Here is a 20,223-nt window from a genome sequence, read left to right on the forward strand (position 1 = left end):
GGGCGAGGGCGGGGGCGGGGCCGGCGAGTGGGGCGGGGGCTCGGACCCCGGCCTCCAGCCGGCACCGGAAACGCGCTGTGGTCCAGGAGACCCACAGGAAGTGTGTAACGGCCCTCCCACGACGCGCACCGAGCTAACGGCGGAGGCTGTCCGGGGGAGGTGTGGACCGACCCTCCTGCTACAGACACGCGACCACGAGCTCGGTCTCCGCAGCCCAACAGGCGTGGGAGCCACGATCCCCTCTGCGTTCTCAAGTGGGCAGCACCCCCACTCCTGCCACACGCGCCAGGCCCGCGGCCCCCGCTGCCCTTCGCAGCTCCGTACAGCTCCACCTAAACGCCAGGATCAGACCTTCTTGCAAGACCCTGGGTTTGTCAGGCGTGTGATACCTGTTTTAACGCGCTGAGTGGAGTCACCTCTACATCCAGGCATATGCAAGAACACCTCCGATCGAGAGACGTACAACCCACAGTCACCGCTGCCCGGTGGAAGTTTCTAATACAGCTACAACCACACGCACCTATCCCGTGGAGGGAGCCGGGCTGCTGAATAACACCCAAAACACACTAAGACCGGGAAGTATATAATAACACCACCTACACAGCTCTGCACAAGGGAGGTAAGGCTGGACCAGGCACCCTCCACCTTTATTTTATCTACCAAACACTTTCATAGTACTTACGCTAAGTGCTTAGCGAATATTAATTTGCTTAATCCTAAGAACTCTATGAAGTGGGTCTTGTTAGCATTGCTGTTTTGCACACGAGGAAACTGAGGCACAGAGACAGTAAGAAAGCTGCCCAAGATCACATAGTAGCAGGAGGAACCCAGATTCGTCCCAGGCAGTCTGTCTCCATGCTCCTTTCTACTTACAGCCCTAAGCATCTCCAAAATAATAATAATGGCAATAACTATCATTTAAAGCATATCTGATTAGCCATATGTAGTGCTCACATCTTGGCCTCACCCCTGCTGTGACAGGGAAACCTCATTCCCTCCTACCCTGGGGTAAGTGAGGGGAGAGAAGAGTATGACTGAGCAGAAAAAGAGACTAACTTCTGAACAAAGGAGAAAGGATTCCTAACACCTTTGTCTATCAACACTCCTCCTGGCTGAATTTTAAAATCTGTAAACATTTTTGATAAATAATGTGTCCAAAAAAAAGAAAGAAAACAGGGACTTTCCTGGTGGTGCAGTGGTTAAGAATCTGCCTGCCAATGCAGGGGACACCAGTTCGATCCCTGGGCCAGGAAGATCCCACATGCCACAGAGCAACTAAGCCCATCCGCCACAACTACTGAGCCTGCGCTCTAGAGCCTACGTGCCACAACTACTGAGCCCACATGCCACAACTACTGAGCCCACATGCCACAACTACTGAAGCCCACATGCCACAACTACTGAAGCCTGCACGCCTACAGCCTGTGCTCTGCAACAAGAGAAGCCACCGCAATGAGAAGCCCGCACACTGCTATGAAGAGCAGCCCCTGCTTGCCACAACTAGAGAAAGCCCATGCGCAGCAACAAAGACACAATGCAGCCAAAAATAAATAAATAAGATAAATTTATTAGAAAAAAAAAGTTAATCGCCACATGTTTCAAGTACATAATCCTGTGGGAAAATTGAAATCCTGCACATTGCTGGGAGAAATGTAAAATGGTGCAGCCACTATGGAAAACACTATGGAGGGTCCTCAAAAAACTAAAAGTGGAATTACTATGTGATCCAGAAATCCCACCTCTAGGTATATATATATCCAAAAGAATTTGAAGCAAGAACTTAAAGAGGCATTTGCAACCCATGTTCACTGCACCATTATTCACAATAGCCCAGAGATGGAAGCAACCAAAATGTCCAAGGATGGATGAATGGCTAAACAAAATGTGGCATATACATACAGTAGAGTATTATTCAGCCTTAAAAAAGCAACCCTGTCACATGCTAAAACATAGATGAACCTTGAGGACATTACACTAAGTGAAATAAACCAGCTGCAAAACAACAAATACTGCATATAAGGTACCTAGAGTTGTCAAAATCACTTATATAACGTACATAGAGTTGCCAAAATCATGGAAACAGGGTATTATGGTGGTTGCCAGGGAATGAGGAGGGGATTATGGAGAGTTGTTGTTCCATGAGTATAGAGTTTTAGTTTTGCAAGATGAAAAAGTTCTAGAGATCTGATACACAACAATGTAAGGATAAACCACTGACCTGTACACTTGAAAATGGTTAAAAGGATAAATTTTGTATTATTTGTTTTTTTACCACAATTAACTTTTTAAATGCAGTCCCATTTGTTTAAAGGATATTTCCATCTTGATGAGTTTTTTAAATGATGCAGGCTCCCAGCTATGATGAGGTACCTTGTTGAACAAACTAACTCTCCCACTAAAAGCTATAAAAAGCTGCATTTAAAAAAATAAAATAAAAGCCTGTTTAAACCTGTTATACAGCAATCCAGGCAGCCAAGGCTTGAGATTCCCAAGAGCCCAGCAAGAAGGGAAACACAATGAAGTGAATCCTCCATCCTAAGCCATGTTTCCTCCTCATGGCATTGTTGATTTGTGTCTAGGAGTATAGAAATCTGAGAGGCATCCTAGAGCTTTCAATAGTCTGATTGGGCTGGAGATACAAATTTTGGAGGTCAAGTCTATCAGGGTAGCTAGGGCTTGAGATGCTAAGATCCCAGAAGAAAGGCAATCACATTAAAAGGAGTCAGTCATTCTACATATTTTCCCTCAAAGCATTTGCTGATTCCTAGCCTGTTCATGCAAGGGGCAAGAAGCCAGGAAATCAAGCAGAAAGCAGTTGTTAACAGAAAAAAAAAAATTAAGCAGAAATTTTTGGCTGTCTCATGGTGCTGGAAAGAATTAAATAGAATTAAAGTTCTTAGACTTACAGTAGTAGAGACTGGCTAGGATGTGACTGCCTTATAATCACTTGGTACTTTCTCAGATAAATATATGGTCAATTGTGTATACTTTTAAGTTGCACTAACATTGCTTTTGTGCTTTTCGTGACTAAACAATATTTTTCATTAACCTTACAGTAATGGAAACCTCAACTTGTATTATGGAAAAGTTTTTGAATGTATTATATTTTTCAGTTCTAAAGTTCTATTTTTATTTTAATCTGCTGTTTTTCAACAAATGATGCTGGAACAATTGGATATCCCTAGTCAGAAATATGAAATTTGATCCACACATTGCACATGTACAAAAATTAACTTGAAATGCTAAATATACCTAAATGCAAAACTTAAAACTGTAAAACTTCCAGAAGTTTTCAGTTAGGCAGAGATTTCTGAATTATACCGAAAGCATGATCCAGTAAAGAAAAAGAGTGATAAGTTGAACCTCATCTATTTTTTTAAATTTATTTATTTATTTTATTTTTAGCTATGTTGTATCTTTGTTGCTGTGCACGGGCTTTCTCTAGTTGCGGCGAGTGAGGGCTACTCTTTGTTGCAGTGCGCGGACTTCTCACTGCGGTGGCTTCTCTTGTTGCAGAGCATGGGCTCTAAGTGTGCAGGCTTCAGTAGCTGTGGTATGTGGGCTCAGTAGTTGTGGCTCACAGGCTCTAGAGCACAGGCTCAGTAGTGGCGCGTGGGCTTAGTTGCTCTGCGGCATGTGGGATCTTCTCAGACCAGGGCTCGAACCTGTGTCCCCTGCAATGGCAGGCGGATTCTTAGACACTGCACCACCAGGGAAGCCCAAACCTCATCTATTTAAAAAAATTTTGTTATTCCTGTATCACTGGTAAGAAAATAAAAAGACAATCTATTGAAAGGGAGAAAATATTTGCAAATATCTGAAAAATTACTTGTATCCTGAATATATAAAGAGCTCCCAAAATTCAATAATAAAACAAACAATAGAATAAATGTGGGCAAATATTTGAGCAGACACTTCATCAAGATGATATACACGTCAAATAAGCAAATGTATAGATGCTCATCCTCATCAGGGATATGGAAGTTAAAATACAATGAGATACTACTACATACTTATTAGAATGGCTAAAACTTAAAAGGCTGTACATATCAGGTGTTGATGAAAATGTGAAGAAATGAAATCCTATACATTGTTAGTGAAATGTAAAATAGTATAACCACTTTGGAAAAAAGTTTGGCAATTTCTTAAAAAGTTAAATATATGCACACCATATGATCCAGTCATTTCATACCCAAGAGAATACAGGGACTTGGTACATGAATGTTCACAGCAGCTTTATTTGTAATAGCCAAAAGCTGGAAACTACCCCAATGTCTATCAACAGGTGAATGGATAAACAAACTGTGGTGTATTCATATAATGGCAAACTACTCAGCAGTAATAAAAAGGAATGAACTATTGATATATGTAATGACAAGAACAAATTTCAAAGTAATTACGCAGATTGAAAGAAGCCAAACAGAAAATATATACTGTATGGCTCCATTAATGTAAATTCCAGGAAAATGCAAACTAATCTATAGTTATAGAAAGCAGATCAGTACTTGCTGGAAATGGGATCGAGGATGGGCATAAATGGCTACGAAGGGGCAGGAGGAAACTTGGATATGTTCATGTGTTTGGATAGTTGGTGATGGATAGGTTGACAGTGCAAAGAGTAAACATATAGGTAAATTTAAAGACTTTCTTATTTTTTGATCTTTAAAAATAATTCACTGTTATCAAAAATATTAAACAATATACTGTAGAGTTTAAAACATATGTGGAAATAAAATGTATGACAAAGTAGTACAAAGGATGGGAATGGAAAATGGAAATATTTTGTGAGATTCTTTCAAGGAAGACAGAAAGAAATAGAAGAAGACCAGAAAAGAAGAACAAAGATATACAGAACAGATGGAACAAAGCAAATGGTAATTAATAACTTCCCCAAACAGAAAGCAGCAGGTCAAGATGGGTTCACTGATGAATTCTAACGAACATTTAAGGAAGAAAATTATACCAGTTCTCTACAGTCCCCTTCAGAAGACAGAAACAGAAAATATTCCTAATTCATCCTGTGAAACCAGCATTACCCTAGTACCAAAACCAGACAAAGACATTTTAAGAAAACTATAGACCAACATCTCTCATGAACTTAGATACAAAAATCCTCAACAAAATATTAGCAAATTGAATCCAACAACATATAAAAAGACTTACATAGCACAGTTGTCTTAGCCTGTTCAGCCTGCTATAACAAAATACCAGAGACTAGGTGGTTTAAAAACAACAGAAAGTTATTTTGCACAGTTCTGGAGGCTGGGAAGTCCAAGACCAAGGCACAGGCAGATCTGGTGTATGGTGAGGGCCTGAGTTCTGATTCACTGGTGGCACCTTTTTGCCATGTCCTCACTTGGTGAAAGGGACCAGCTAACTCTCTCTGAGGTCTCTTTTATAAGAGCATTAATCCCAGTCATGAGGGCCCCACCCTCATGATCTAATCACCTCCCAAAGCCTCCACCTTCTAATACCATCATCTTGGGGGTTAGGATTTCAATATATGAAATTTGTGGGCATAAGAACATATAGGCCATAAAAACAACCAAGTGGGATTTATCCTAGGTTTGCAAGGATGGTTCAACTTTCAAAAATCCAATAATGTAATCTACCACATCAACAGGCTGAAAGAGAAAAATCACATGATTATACAAATAGATGCAGAAAAAGCATTTGACAAAGTCCAACACCCACTCATAATAAAATATTTCAGTAAGCTAGGAATAGAGGGGAACTTCCTCAATTTGATAAAAAATATCTACAAAAACCCTACAACTAACATCACACATAATGGTGAGAAACTAGAAGCTTTCCCATTAAGATCATGAATAAGGCAAGGATGTCCCCACTCACTACTGCTTTTCAACATCATACTGGAAGTGCTAGCTAATGCAATAACATAAAAGGAAATAAAAGGTATACAGGTTGGGAAGGAAGAAATAAAACTCTGTTCACAGATGACATAATTGTCTATTTGGAAAAGCTATAAAAATTACCAAAGAAACTTCTGGGAACTAATAAATTATTATAGCAAGGTTGTAGAATACAAGGTTAATATACAAAAGTCAATCACATTCCTATATACCAGTAATGAAGTGAAATTTGAAATGTAAAACACATTATCATTTATATTAGCACTCAAAAAATTTAAATATTCAGATACAAATCTAACAAACTATGTGCAAGATCTATATAAGAAAACCTACCAAACTGTGTGATGAAAGATATCAAAGAATAACAATAAATGAAGAGATATTTCACATTCATGGATAGGAAGACTCAATACTGTCAAAACATCAGTTTATCCCAAGTTGATATATAGATTCAACTCAAAGCCAATCAAAATCCCAGCAAGTTACTTTGTGAATATGAACAAACTTATTCTAAAGTTATATGGAGAGACGAAAGAACCAGGATAGCCAACTCAATATTGAAGATCAAAGTTAAGATTGACATTACCTGACTTTAAGACTTACTATAAAGCTAAAGTAACAACATAGCGTGGTATTAGTGAAAGGATAAATAGATCAATGTAGGAGAATAGAGAGCCTAGAAATATACTCGCATGGATATAGTCAACTGACCTTTGACAAAGGAGAAAAGATAGTCTTTTCAACAAATGGTGCTGGAACAACTGGATATACACATGCAAAATAATAAATAAAAATAAACAAAGGCTTTACACCTTTCACAAAAATTACTCAAAATGGATTACAGATCTAAATGTCAAATGCAAAACTAAAACTCCCTAGAAAATATCATAGGAGAAAACCTAGATGACCTTGGGTATGGCAATGACTTTTTAGATACAACTCCAAAGGCATGATCCATGAAAGAAATGACTGACAAGCAGAGCTTCATTAAAATGAAAAACTTCTGCTCCGCAAAAGACAATGTCAAGAGAATGAGAAAGCAAGTCACAGATTGGGAAAAAATATTTACGAAAGACACATCTGATAAAGGATTGTTATCCAAAATATACAAAGAACTCTTAAAATGCAACAATAAGAAAACAAATAACCTGATTTAAAAATGGGCCAAAGACCTCAAAAGACATCTCACCAAAGAAGATATAGAGGAAAGTAAGCATATGAAAAGATGTTCAACATCATATGTCACGAGGGAATGGCAAATTAAAGCAACAATGAGATACTACCACACACCTGTTAGAATGACTAAAATCCAAAAAACTGGCAATACCAAGTGCTGACAAGGATGTGGAGCAACAGGAACGTGCTGCTGGTGGGAATGCAAAATGGTACAGCCACTTTGGAAGACTATTTGGCAGTTTCTTTTTTTTTTTTTGACAGTTTTTTTTTTTTCTATTTGGCAGTTTCTTACAAAACTCACTCTTACTGTACATATATTTTCCTTCCTACAGTTTCCTAACCTAGAAACTCAAAGTCCTCTTTGTCTTGTTCCTTCACAAAGAAATTTATTGTTCATTGTTGTATAAGGTCAAGTTCTAACCACATCTTTGAGTTACTCATGTCTGAATGCTTCCATGTATATGTGCAATGCATATGTTAATACTTCTATTTGTTTTTCTCTTGCTAATCTATCTTTTGTTAGTCTAATTTACAAGGCCCCAACTGAAAACTTAAGATAGGTAGAGGAAAAAGACTTCTTCTACTTAAGATGATTATTTAAGAGGCACTATTTAAGGGAATTCCCTGGTGGTCCAGTGGTTAGGACTTGGCACATTCACTGTTGGGCCAGGTTTGATCCCTGCTCAGGGAACTAAGATCCCATAAGCCGTGTGGCACAGCCAAAAAAAGAAAAAAACAAAAACAAAAAACTATTTAAGAGGATTTGTTAAAATATAGGATTACTAGCAACAAACCATCTTTAAAATGTCTAAATAACTTCATCAAACACTAAAAAGCCAAATGGCATGGTTTCCCTCCATACCATTCCATTTCAGAAACAGCGGTCAAATGGATACTGAACCACACACAAAATGGCCATTCAAAACTTCTGGGAGACTCTACAACCTCAGTGCAGTTAATGGGCAAGAACCAAGAGAAGGGAACACATGAATTCATTAAGGCAGCTGGGGGATATGGCAAGAGAGAAAGCTTTAGCAATGTAGCTGTGGTACCTTTATTTCTGATAAAATAGTACAGACTGCTCACTACTTCTTAGTGATAATAAGCAAAAAGAGGCTGCAGATGACCTCATCCAACTCCCTCAATTACTGATATGAAAACCAGGGCCCTGTGGAAATATGTTCTTCTGATATCCTAAGGCCTTTTAATTAGCAAGTTCATGTTTTAGTAACCAAACTCCAGAATTCCTGCCTCACAATATCTTCTAGTTTTTATTTTCCCAAAGCTTTGAAGCCATGTGGAAAATGCAGAGAAAGGAGAAAAGTCTTTAGAAAATTTCAGTAGAAAAGGAGTCTGCTGGCAACATCTGACAGGGATCCTAATGTGGCTGGAAATGAACGGGAGATGCCAAGGGAGTTGTGAGCCTGCCACATCAAAGTCAATCTATCTGGGCTTCATGGAGGGGGAAGTGGGGTCTTCAAGTTCTATCCAAGGCCAATGTACTGGGAGGTTGTTGGAAAGGGCTTGTTAATTTTGACCTTGGGCTAGTCCTTTTCTATCTCTGATCCTCTGTTTCCTGATTTGTAAAATACAGATTAAGTGCTCCTAATGTTATGATTCTACAAAATGTCAGAATTAGCTAAGTTGCTTAACAGCACAATAATGTTAGTGAGTGGAAGGTGAGAAGTGAAAGAGTTACACTGAACAAGTATTTTTAACTGATTAAAAGGAAAGACAGGAGCTTAAAAAAAAAATAAGTTTAACATTTTTTTAAAAAGAAATGAAACAGAGAAGGACCCTGTGGGGCCATCCTAGGTACAAAGCCTTTCTGTGTCCCCTATTTCTTGTTTGTAGGAAATAGGCTTCATTCAGCCTCCTTGACCTTCACTGAGTTACAAAGGGCAGATTCAAACAGTTGCTAATCAGGGAAGGGAGGGAATGCAGAAACGGGAGGAGCAGTCAAGAAACAATAGTGCAGCCTTGGGGCAGGGTCCTGGTTCCTCCTCAAGGAATATATATATAACAATATCTTTGCGTTCTTCTGTAAGAACTAAGGCCCCCACCCAGGTGGAGGATGGCAACTTCAGGCTGAGCACAAGATTTCTGAAACACCTCCCTGTTACCTCACCACCAACCAATCAGGAGACAGTCACACAGCGCTCACCCCAAATTCTGCCTATAAAAACTTCTCCCTGAAAACCATTGGGGAGTTTGGGTTTTTTGAGCACAAGCCACCCATTCTCCTTGCTTGGCCCTGTAATAAACCTTTCTCTGCTACAAACTCAGTGTTTCAGTTTGTTTGCCCTCACTGTGTGTAGTGCACAGGAACTTGTGTTCATAACAAAAATACAAACAAACTATTGCATTAGTTTACTAGGACTACAATAACAAAATACCACAGACTGAGTGGCTAAAGCAACAGAAATTTCTTACAATTCTGGAGACTAGTCTGAGATCAAGGTGTCAGTAGGTTTGGTTTCTTCTGAGGCCTCTTTACTTGGCTTGCAAATGACTGCCTTCTTCTGGTCCTCACATGGTCATTCCTCTGTGTGTGCCTCCTTGGTCTCTCTTTTGTGTCCAAATTTCCTCTTATAAGGACACCAGTCAGACTGGATTATGGCCCACCCTACCCTAAAAGCCTGGGTTTTTTAACTTACCTCTTTAAAGATCTTATCTCCAAATACAATCAATTCTGAGATTCTGGGGGTTAGGACTTCAACATATGAAGGGGGCATACCATTCAGCCCATAACAACCATCTATTCTAATGTTCTCATTTCAAAACACTGTGACCAAGTGCACACTTCTGGGGAGGAATCATCTTAGGATATTTTTACATACTTTAAAATAGGATATATATACTGCAGTTAGTTGAATTACATCAATAATATTTTCCTATAGGTAAAATACCTTACACTTAGAAAGGTAGTTAACAAAATATACTTTTTGTTTAATTTGTCTTCACAAATAGTATTTATTAAGTGGTTTATTATGTGATTTCTGTGAAAATGTAATATAGAAGATTTTCTTTAAAACAAATTTATAAAAATCTAAAATATCATTAGTATACAATCCTAAACTGAAAAGTTTAAAACAGACTAGTCTCATTTTACGTGGGAAAAAGATATGAAAAGAGTAATGTTGCTGCTTGACCCCGACTGATTACTAATAATACTTTTCCCAGAAGATGATGGTGTATGAGATACAGGACTCAGAGGGCAAAACTCACAAAATAAGGAAAACAGAATATCTTAGAATTCTACTTAATGATGCTTATGTTTGGTTGGCTAGCTGTTTTAATTACAATTTCAAGTCTTATAGATACAGAAATTCTATTTTTTCCAGAATAAACATGTATATCCTTATAATAGGGATGAAAACAAACATTCAGTTTTAACTATTGAACCCTTTTACTTTTTGAGCTTAGCGGTCAACATTTTTTTTCTCTTCACAGCCTGGCATTCATCTGATTCATTAGCTTCTCCAATTTGATTGCTAGGGCCATGTTTCCTTTAATCTTCAATCTTCCTGACATGAATGCTATTGTTGGTTTTAGTTTCCCTAAAAAGAGAAAATGAGAGAGGAAAAATCAGCCATTAGTGCCCTTAGGGATGTACCGCTTCAAGAACATGCTTATAGGGCTTCCCTGGTGGCGCAGTGGTTGAGAGTCCGCCTGCCGATGCAGCGGACATGGGTTCGTGCCCCGGTCCGGGAGGATCCCACATGCCGCAGAGCGGTTGGGCCCGTGAGCCATGACCGCTGGGCCTGCGCATCCGGAGCCTGTGCTCCGCAACAGGAGAGGCCACAGCAGTGAGAGGCCCGCGTACCGCAATAAAAAAAACAAAAAAACAAAAAAAAAACATGCTTATAAAAAGGATCTCTGAGTTCTATAAACCTCTGAAACACAGAAATTTCTTTTATAGTATCTTTTTATCAGTATCTTGGGAATCCCAATTCCTAGATTTAGATTTTAACAATATCTTGTAATATGAGAGATAATATAAAAGCAACAATCAACAAAAGATTATACCAAAAAGCGGAGAGGCAACATGTACAGTACACTAAAGAACAGATGGCCCTCAAATGAATTGTAGTAAACAAATACTATCTATTTTAGTTATTTTCCAATCTATTATAGTTCATTAAACTCTTAACATTTCAAGTTTAGAGTCAAAAAATCAAATGGTATAAATGCATATAATTTTCTTAAGAAATGACATTAAAAGTATAGTGTATGGACACAGAAGTATGTCTTAGCAGTATTTTAACCACAGAAATGCCAGAATGTAAAATGGTGGGCATTAAAACAGAACTGTAGCTAATAACAACATATAATAAATAGGAGCTCCATGAAGGGAGGGAACTTTGTTTTTATTTGCTACTCTCATTTCCCAATCTTTTCACTGTTAGGCTTCAGCTAAAAAACTGGCTCCTTGCTCTCTCTACAGTGAAACCCACCAGTCCACAGCCCCACTCATGCATACACAGCTTCCAATCAGCTTTACATAGCCTTGCTTGTTAAAGATGAATGGGCAGCAAGTGGAGACCAGGAAAAAAAAAAAATCACCCCAAAACCAAAACCAAATCAAAGCAATTTGGGGGAAACAGACTGCGGGCATAGAAAAAACAGAAATGAAATAAATGAACAAATTAAAAATTCTGTAATTCATGTCCTCATTGATAAGACAAGCTGTGACAGTGTATCAACAACAGGATGCTGGAAGGAAAGAGGTGAGTAGGAGAAGCACAGGAAATGGGTATTGAAAAGAGAGGAAGTGGGAGAAGCAGGTGAAGGGTAATGGAATGGGGTAGAGTGAGGCGGAAGAAGGGGGCAGTAAGAGAAGAAAAATGAAGCTGAGAAAACATGAGTGAACTCTTGGAAATTAAGATTTTGATATATCCACAATATTAGAATGTAATAGAAAGGAGACACTTGCAATCTTCTGGTCACAGCAGTCTCTCTATTGCAAAATTCCCCCTCCTGCTATTACAAAAGCCTCTCTCTATGAACCAGCACCCCCCCCACCACAATAATCTTTTGAAATAAAATTTTCCTTACTATATATACATATATTTTTTAAAGGAAAGAATAAGGCCCTAAATATAAGGTGATTAAATCAGAGATATAATGTTTTCTTCAGAAAGTGGGAACTGAGAAAACTGAGACAGCTATCAAAGAAATAATATAAGATACATTCCCAAAGAGCCCATCAAGTATCCAGGAAGATGAATGAAAAAAAGCCTTGTGTCATTGTGAAATTTCAGAACACTACAGAGAAAGAGATCATTTTGATTCCAAAACTTTCAGAAAGGGAAGTGGTGGATACAAAAGATTAAGAATAGTATCAAATCCTCCATGGTAATCTTAGAAGATGGAGCAATGACTTCAGTGAATTCATTTTCTGAGGGAAAATGAATTGCAACACAGAACTCTCTACCCAGACAAATAATCAATGTGTTGGGATAATACAGGTAGTTTTAGATACTCACGAAAGTTGCCTCTTATGTATCCTTTCTAATGAAGCTACTGGAGGATGGGTGCCACCAAAATGAGGATGTAAACCAAGAAAAAAGAAAGGGATACAGGAAACAGGAGATTCAATGCAGGAGAGAGTTACAGAAATTTCTAGGATCACAGCTGTGTAGCAGACTTAATGAGCTATCTGTTTAGAACCCATTTCTTTTTCTTTTCTTTTCTTTTCTTCTCTTTTTTTTGGCCCTACCACACACCTTGTAGGATCCCTAACCAGGGATTGAACCCGGGGCCCCAGCACTTGAAGCATGGAGTCCTAACCACTAGACCATCAGGGAATTCCCCATGAAGGGAATTCCATGTAATATGAGAGATAATATAAAAGCAACAATCAACAAAAGATTATACCAAAAAGCGGAGAGGCAACATGTACAGTACACTAAAGAACAGATGGCCCTCAAATGAATTCCCCAGGAATTCCCTTCATGGGGGAAGACAAAGAGCTCCAGAGCCCTGGTCTGGGAAGATCCCACATGCTGAGGAGCAACTAAGCCCGTGCACCACAACTACTGAGCACGAGTGCCACAACTACTGAAGCCCGTGTGCCAAGAGCCCGTGCTCCACAACAACAGAAGCCACCGCAATGAGAAGCCCGCACACCACAACAGAGAGTAGCCCCCTCTCACCTCAACTAGAGAAAGCCCGCGCACAGCAACAAAGACCCAACGCAGCCAAAAAGATAAATAAAATAAATAAAAATGAGCACAACATTTGAATAGACAGTTCATCAAATATAAACAGCTATTAAGCACATGGAAAGATGCCCAACATTATTAATCATTAAGAAAATGAAAATTCAAAGCACGAGATACCACCACACACCCGCTAGAATAGCTATGATAACAAAGACACTGCCATTTGTGACATAATGCATAAACCTCGAGGACGATATGCTGCATGAAATAAGCAAGACACGAGAAGACAAAACCTGTATGATCTCACTTATATGTGGAACCTAAAGAAGTCAAACCCACAGAGGCAGAGAGTAGAATGGTGTGATATTGGTCTCAGGGTACAAACTTTCAGTTATAAGGTGAATAAGTTCTAGGGATCTAATGTTCAGCACGGTGACTATAGTTAATAATACTGTACTGTATACTTGAAATTTGCTGAGTGAATCTTAAGTGTTCTCATGACAACAAAAAAAAGGTAACCATGCAAGGTGATGGATGTGTTAGCTTGAGTATAGTAATTTCCTAATGTATACAAATACCAAGTCATCATGTTATATACCTTAAATATATACAGTTTTTATTTATCAATTATACCTCAATAACACTGTAAAAAAATAAAAGGCACTAGTAAGTGCTGGTGAGGATTTGGAGAAACCTGAACCTTTATACAATGCTGACAAGAATATAAAATTAGTGCAGCCACTTTAGCAAAGCTTGGTGGTTTATTAAAAAGTTACATATGAACTTACCACATAACCCAGCAATTCCACTCTTAGAAATCTACCCAACAGAAATGAAAATATATATCCACACAAATATGTGTATGAAAATATTCACAGCAACAAATACCCCAAAACTTGAAATAACCCAAATATCCACCAGCTGGTGAGTGGATAAATACAACAGAATACTACTCAGCAATAAAAAGGAACTGAACTACTGATACATGCTACAACATGATGGATGAATCTCAAAAGCCTTATGCTAAGTAAAAGAAGCCAAATACAAAAGACTACATACTTTATAATCCCATTTATATGAAATGTCCAGAAACAGCAAATCTATAGAGACAGAAAGCAAGTTAGTGTCTGTCTGGCTGGGCAGTAAAAAGGGGGATTGACTGCAAACGGACAGAGAATTTTGGAGGGAGTGATAGAAACGTTCTCAAACTGGATTTTATTTATTTATTTATTTATTTTAACATCTTTATTGGAGTATAATTGCTTTACAATGGTGTGTTAGTTTCTGCTTTATAACAAAGTGAATCAGTTATACATATGTTCCCATATCTCTTCCCTCTTGCATCTCCCTCCCTCCCACCCTCCCTATCCCACCCCTCTAGGTGGTCACAAACCACCTAGCTGATCTCCCTGTGCTATGTGGCTGGTTCCCACTAGCTATCTATTTTATGTTTGGTAGTGTATATATGTCGATGCAACTCTCTCACTTTGTCACAGCTTACCCTTCCCCCTCCCCATATCCTCAAGTCCATTCTCTAGTAGGTCTATGTCTTTATTCCCGTCTTACCCCTAGGTTCTTCATGACCTTCTTTTTCTTTTCCGTAGATTCCATATATATGTGTTAGCATACGGTATTTGTTTTTCTCTTTCTGACTTACTTCAATCTGTATAACAGACTCTAGGTCCATCCACCTCACTACAAATAACTCAATTTCGTTTCTTTTTATGGCTGAGTAATATTCCATTGTATATATGTGCCACATCTTCTTTATCCATTCATCTGTTGATGGACACTTAGGTTGCTTCCATGTCCTGGCTATTGTAAATAGATTCTCTAATGATTAATGATGTTGAGCATTCTTTCATGTGTTTGTTGGCAGTCTGTATATCTTCTTTGGAGAAATGTCTATTTAGGTCTTCTGCCCATTTTTGGATTGGGTTGTTTATTTTTTTGTTATTGAGCTGCATGAGCTGCCTGTAAATTTTAGAGATTAATCCTTTGTCAGTTGATTCATTTGCAAATATTTTCTCCCATTCTGAGGGCTGTCTTTTGGTCTTGTTTATGGTTTCCTTTGCTGTGCAAAAGCTTTGAAGTTTCATTAGGTCCCATTTGTTTATTTTTGTTTTTATCTCCATTACTCTAGGAGATGGGTCAAGAAGGATCTTGCTGTGATTTATGTCATAGAGTGTTCTGCCTATGTTTTCCTCTAAGAGTTTGATAGTTTCTGGCCTTACATTTAGGTCTTTAATCCATTTTGAGCTTATTTTTGTGTATGGTGTTAGGGAGTGATCTAATCTCATACTTTTACATGTACCTGTCCAATTTTCCCAGCACCACTTATTGAAGAGGCTGTCCTTTCTCCACTGTATATTCCTGCCACCTTTATCAAAGATAAGGTGACCATATGTGCACGGGTTTATCTCTGGGCTCTCTATCCTGTTCCGTTGATCTATCTTTCTGTTTTTGTGCCAGTACCATACTGTCTTGATTACTGTAGCTTTGTAGTATAGTCTGAAGTAAGGGAGCCTGATTCCTCCAGCTCCATTTTTCGTTGTCAAGATTGCTTTGGCTATTCGGGGTCTTTTGTGTTTCCATACAAATTGTGAAATTTTTTGTTCTAGTTCTGTGAAAAATGCCAGTGGTAGTTTGATAGGGATTGCATTGAATCTGTAGATTGCTTTGGGTAGTAGAGTCATTTTCACAATGTTGATTCTTCCAATCCAAGAACATGGTATATCTCTCCATCTATTTGTATCATCTTTAATTTCTTTCATCAGTGTCTTATAATTTTCTGCATACAGGTCTTTTGTCTCCTTAGGTAGGTTTATTCCTAGATATTTTATTCTTTTTGTTGCAATGGTAAATGGGAGTGTTTTCTTGATTTCACTTTCAGATTTTTCATCATTAGTATATAGGAATGCCAGAGATTTCTGTGCATTAATTTTGTATCCTGCTACTTTACCAAATTCATTGATTAGCTCTAGTAGTTTTCTGGTAGCATCTTTAGGATTCTCTATGTATAGTATCATGTCATCTGCAAACAGTGACAGCTTTACTTCTTCTTTTCCGATTTGGATTCCTTTTATTTCCTTTTCTTCTCTGATTGCTGTGGCTAAAACTTCCAAAACTATGTTGAATAAGAGTGGTGAGAGTGGGCAACCTTGTCTTGTTCCTGACCTTAGTGGAAATGCTTTCAGTTTTTCGCCATTGAGGATGATGTTGGCTGTGGGTCTGTCATATATGGCCTTTATTATGTTGAGGAAAGTTCCCTCTATGCCTACTTTCTGCAGGGTTTTTATCATAAATCGGTGTTGAATTTTTTCGAAAGCTTTCACTGCATATATTGAGATGATCTTATGGTTCTTCAATTTGTTAATATGGTGTATCATGCTGATTGATTTGCGTATATTGAAGAATCCTTGCATTCCTGGAATAAACCCCACTTGATCATGGTATGATTATTTTAATGTGCTGTTGGATTTTGTTTGCTAGTATTTTGTTGAGGATTTTTGTATCTATGTTCATCAGTGATATTGGCCTGTAGTTTTTTTTCTTTGTGACATCTTTGTCTGGTTCAAACTGGATTATAAGTGATGGTTGTACAACCCTATACATTTACTAAAAATAATATATACTTATAATAGGTATATTTTATGGTATGTAAATTATACCTTAACAAAAATGTTCTAAAAAGTAACTTTAAAACAAACTACTAGTAAGAACAATTTTATATGTATCTTTGTGTGTATATTTCTCTTCCCAATATATTAATCAGGTAATCTTGTACAATATATTTTCTTTCTATTATAATGCTTTACTATACAGTGGCCTCTACTGGCCAAAAAGAGAGATTTTGATTAGTTGATCACCAGTTGCTTTAATTTTTTATATTTATAACATATCCACTCTGTAGATTAGGTCACAGAAATGGCTATGGCTTCTTAAAAGAGAATGTTTAGGATATAAGGTCTAAATTGCTCCCATTCAAAGGACAGTAGATGGGATACAGAATAAGAATGAAAAGACGTAAGAAGCAGAAGCAAAGTTATTTGCTCCCAATCTGAACTGCTGCTATAAAATAAACCTTATAAGGGACTTTCCTGGCAGTCCAGTGGTTAAGACTCTGCGCTTCCACTCCAAGAAGTGTGGGTTCGATTCCCTGGTCAAAGAACTAAGATCCCACGTGTCACCTGGCGTTGCCAAAATAAATAAATAAAATAAACCTTATAAGAATATATATATATTTTTAAATCACTCATCTAGCTGACTGACGTCCCCTAGCCAATCCAGGAGTACATTCACAGAAAGATATAAATGGAAAGCCCATTACAAGTTTATGCTCCACAAATAAAACGTAAATTAAGGAGGTAACTTGATTCTTTCACCTTTGGAGGGCAAAATAGCATAATTTAGAAGTGCATGAGCTGGCGAGTTAGCTTGGATTCGAATTCTAACTCCAACATTGACTCACCCACCAAGTGACTCTGGGTTTATTATTTAATTAAGCAATACTTAAGTCTCCCTTTTTATAAAATAGAGAAAATCTTTTATCTCAAACCATTATTGGGAATATTGCTTAACTCAACAGTAATCATATACATATTAGGTATAATTACTGTTATTTCTGTTTGGAAATTGACAATAATTTTTTTATTTTTAAAGGTCTTTAAGTTCAAAATATTGCATATTTCTAAGGTTCAAATTTACGAAACATTTATTTAGCATCCAAAGCACTATGTTTAAGCCCTACAGAGAAAGAGATTTTGAAACACTAAACAAACACTAAAGAAACTATTAAAATGATTAAAGAGGGGCTTCCCTGGAGGCGCAGTCGTTAAGAATCCGCCTGCCAATGCAGGTGACATAGGTTCGTGCCCTAGTCCAGGAAGATCCCATTTGCCACAGAGAAACTAAGCCCATGTGCCCCAACTGCTGAGCCTGTGCCCTAGAGCCCATGTGCCACAACTACTGAGCCTGTGCTCTAGAGCCCGCGAGCCACAACTACTGAAGCCTGCATGCCTAGAGCTCATGCTCCACAACAAGAGAAGCCACTGCAATGAGAAGACCGTGCACCACAACAAAGAGTAGGCCCCGCTTGCCGCAACTAGAGAAAGCCTGTACGCAGCAACAAAGACCCAAGTCAGCCAAAAATCAATCAATCAATCAATATATTTATTTAAAAAAAATGATTAAAGCAATAACTATTCATTATCATTAAAAGATGTTATAATGTACTAAGTACTTTTAATGTACTTTTAAGTACACTAGTACTTTTAAGTACTAAGTACTTATAATGTACTAAGTACTAAGTGAAAAAGGTTACCAAACAGCAGTAATGCTATAATCTTGTTTTTATAAGCACACTTATATATTTATATACATTCATAAAAATATATATATGACTTTAAACCAAAAATCAACTGATGGTTATCTTTCAGTAGTATAATAAAAAATAATTTTATATATTTTCTTTTTTCCTAAGCATATTTTCTAATTTTTGTACCATGAATATTTAGCACTACTGTTTAAAAAAGGGGGGGGAAGTTGAAGAAACCTCAATCATTAGTAACATCACATACAAACTGGCTCAGATAGTATGTAGGCCATTAGCATCCTGGGTTAGAAAAGGAAAGCGAGACTTACAGGACACAGAATACACTATGATCTTCAATTTATGAAGATTAAAACAGAATAAAGAATAAATAACATTTATAACTCATTAAATAAATCTTTAGGATCTTCAGATTAAAATGTTACAATACTTTTGTTTAAAAGTGCTGCTTCTGGGACTTCCCTGGTGGTGCAGTGGTTAAGAATCTGCCTGCCAATGCAGGGGACATCAGTTCGATCCCTGGTCTGGGAAGATCCCACATGCTGAGGAGCAACCAAGCCTGTGCGCCACAACTACTGAGCCTGCACTCTGGAGCCCACGAGCCACAACTACTGAGCCCACGTGCCACAAATACTGAAGCCCACTCACCTAGAGCCCAAGGTCTGCAACAAGAGAAGCCACTGCAATGAGAAGCCCACCCACCACAACAAAGAGTAGCCCCCTGCTCTCCACAACTAGAGAAAGCCTGCACGCAGCAATGAAGAACCAATGCAGCCAAAAATAAATAAATAAATAAATAAATTTAAAGTGCTGCTTCTAATAAGTACATGTGTTAATTAACTTACCATCTGGAGTAGTGTTTTAAGAGTAGAAAATAGAAAAAAATTACCCTTAAAATTTTTCTGGCACATTTAGAGGTACATGGGCAGAGCAGAAAATTATGCAGACACTCTTCTTAGTGATGGATTCCACAGAAAGCAGGGTCACTGGGCCACGGGAGATGGCTGCAGTTTCCTATTACAATAGTTGGCAAGATTGAAGCATGATCTTACTCCTGATAAACAAGCTGCAGCTAAGTTCAGCACCTCTGGTAACCAAGGTGTTATTGGAAATGATATCTTAGTCCAACTAGTAGAAATGAAGCCTACCTAATAGAATTTTCCTTGAACAATCAGTAAACAAGTAAAGTTAAAACTCACCTGAAAACATTTTTACAAAATCATCAGTAGACATACTCATCACGACATCTGCCCGATCAGAGGGCTCTCCATATCCGACATTGCCACCCTTGCTTTTAAGATCAAGAAACCATGTTCCACCATCTTCACCTACACAGAAAAGAAAGATATAGAAATAAATGTTAAAGAAGCCCTGTTTTTCTTAAACTTAATAACTGTACAATTAGAATAATCATATATAATGCTGTTACCCAGGTTGAAATCCCCAGGCCTCTAAGAAATTCAGCCAATATTTATTAAGTAGGTATTATGGGCCAGGCACTCAGCTAGGCTCTGAAGACTCTTCAATAACATGGTCCTTACAAAACAGGAAGTGGAGGGTGATGTGGAGTCAGGAAAGCCCAGCTGAGATTTAAAAGTTAAGTAAGAATTTGCTAGATGGGGGACTTGCCTGGTGGTCCAGTGGCTAAGACTCCATGTTCCCAACACAGGGGGCC

The 20,223-nt window shown here is 38.1% G+C and overlaps 1 protein-coding gene across 1 annotated transcript in view; it reads right to left on the reverse strand.

Annotated features, from left to right (window-relative positions):
* Positions 1-10,062: 10,062 nt before the first annotated feature.
* HSDL2 (hydroxysteroid dehydrogenase like 2) overlaps positions 10,063-20,223 on the reverse strand; it is a 64,398-nt gene continuing 54,237 nt past the window's right edge. Inside the window, exons 9-10 of the mRNA XM_007449766.1 lie at positions 19,748-19,876; positions 10,063-10,609 (exon numbers count right to left, since the gene is read on the reverse strand). Of these exons, the coding sequence (XP_007449828.1) occupies positions 10,497-10,609; positions 19,748-19,876 (242 nt within the window). The 3' untranslated portion in view covers positions 10,063-10,496. The remainder of the gene's footprint in view (positions 10,610-19,747; positions 19,877-20,223) is intronic.

Source organism: Lipotes vexillifer, unplaced genomic scaffold (assembly GCF_000442215.2).
Source record: "Lipotes vexillifer unplaced genomic scaffold, Lipotes_vexillifer_v1.1 scaffold230, whole genome shotgun sequence".
Lineage (NCBI taxonomy): Eukaryota > Metazoa > Chordata > Mammalia > Artiodactyla > Lipotidae > Lipotes > Lipotes vexillifer.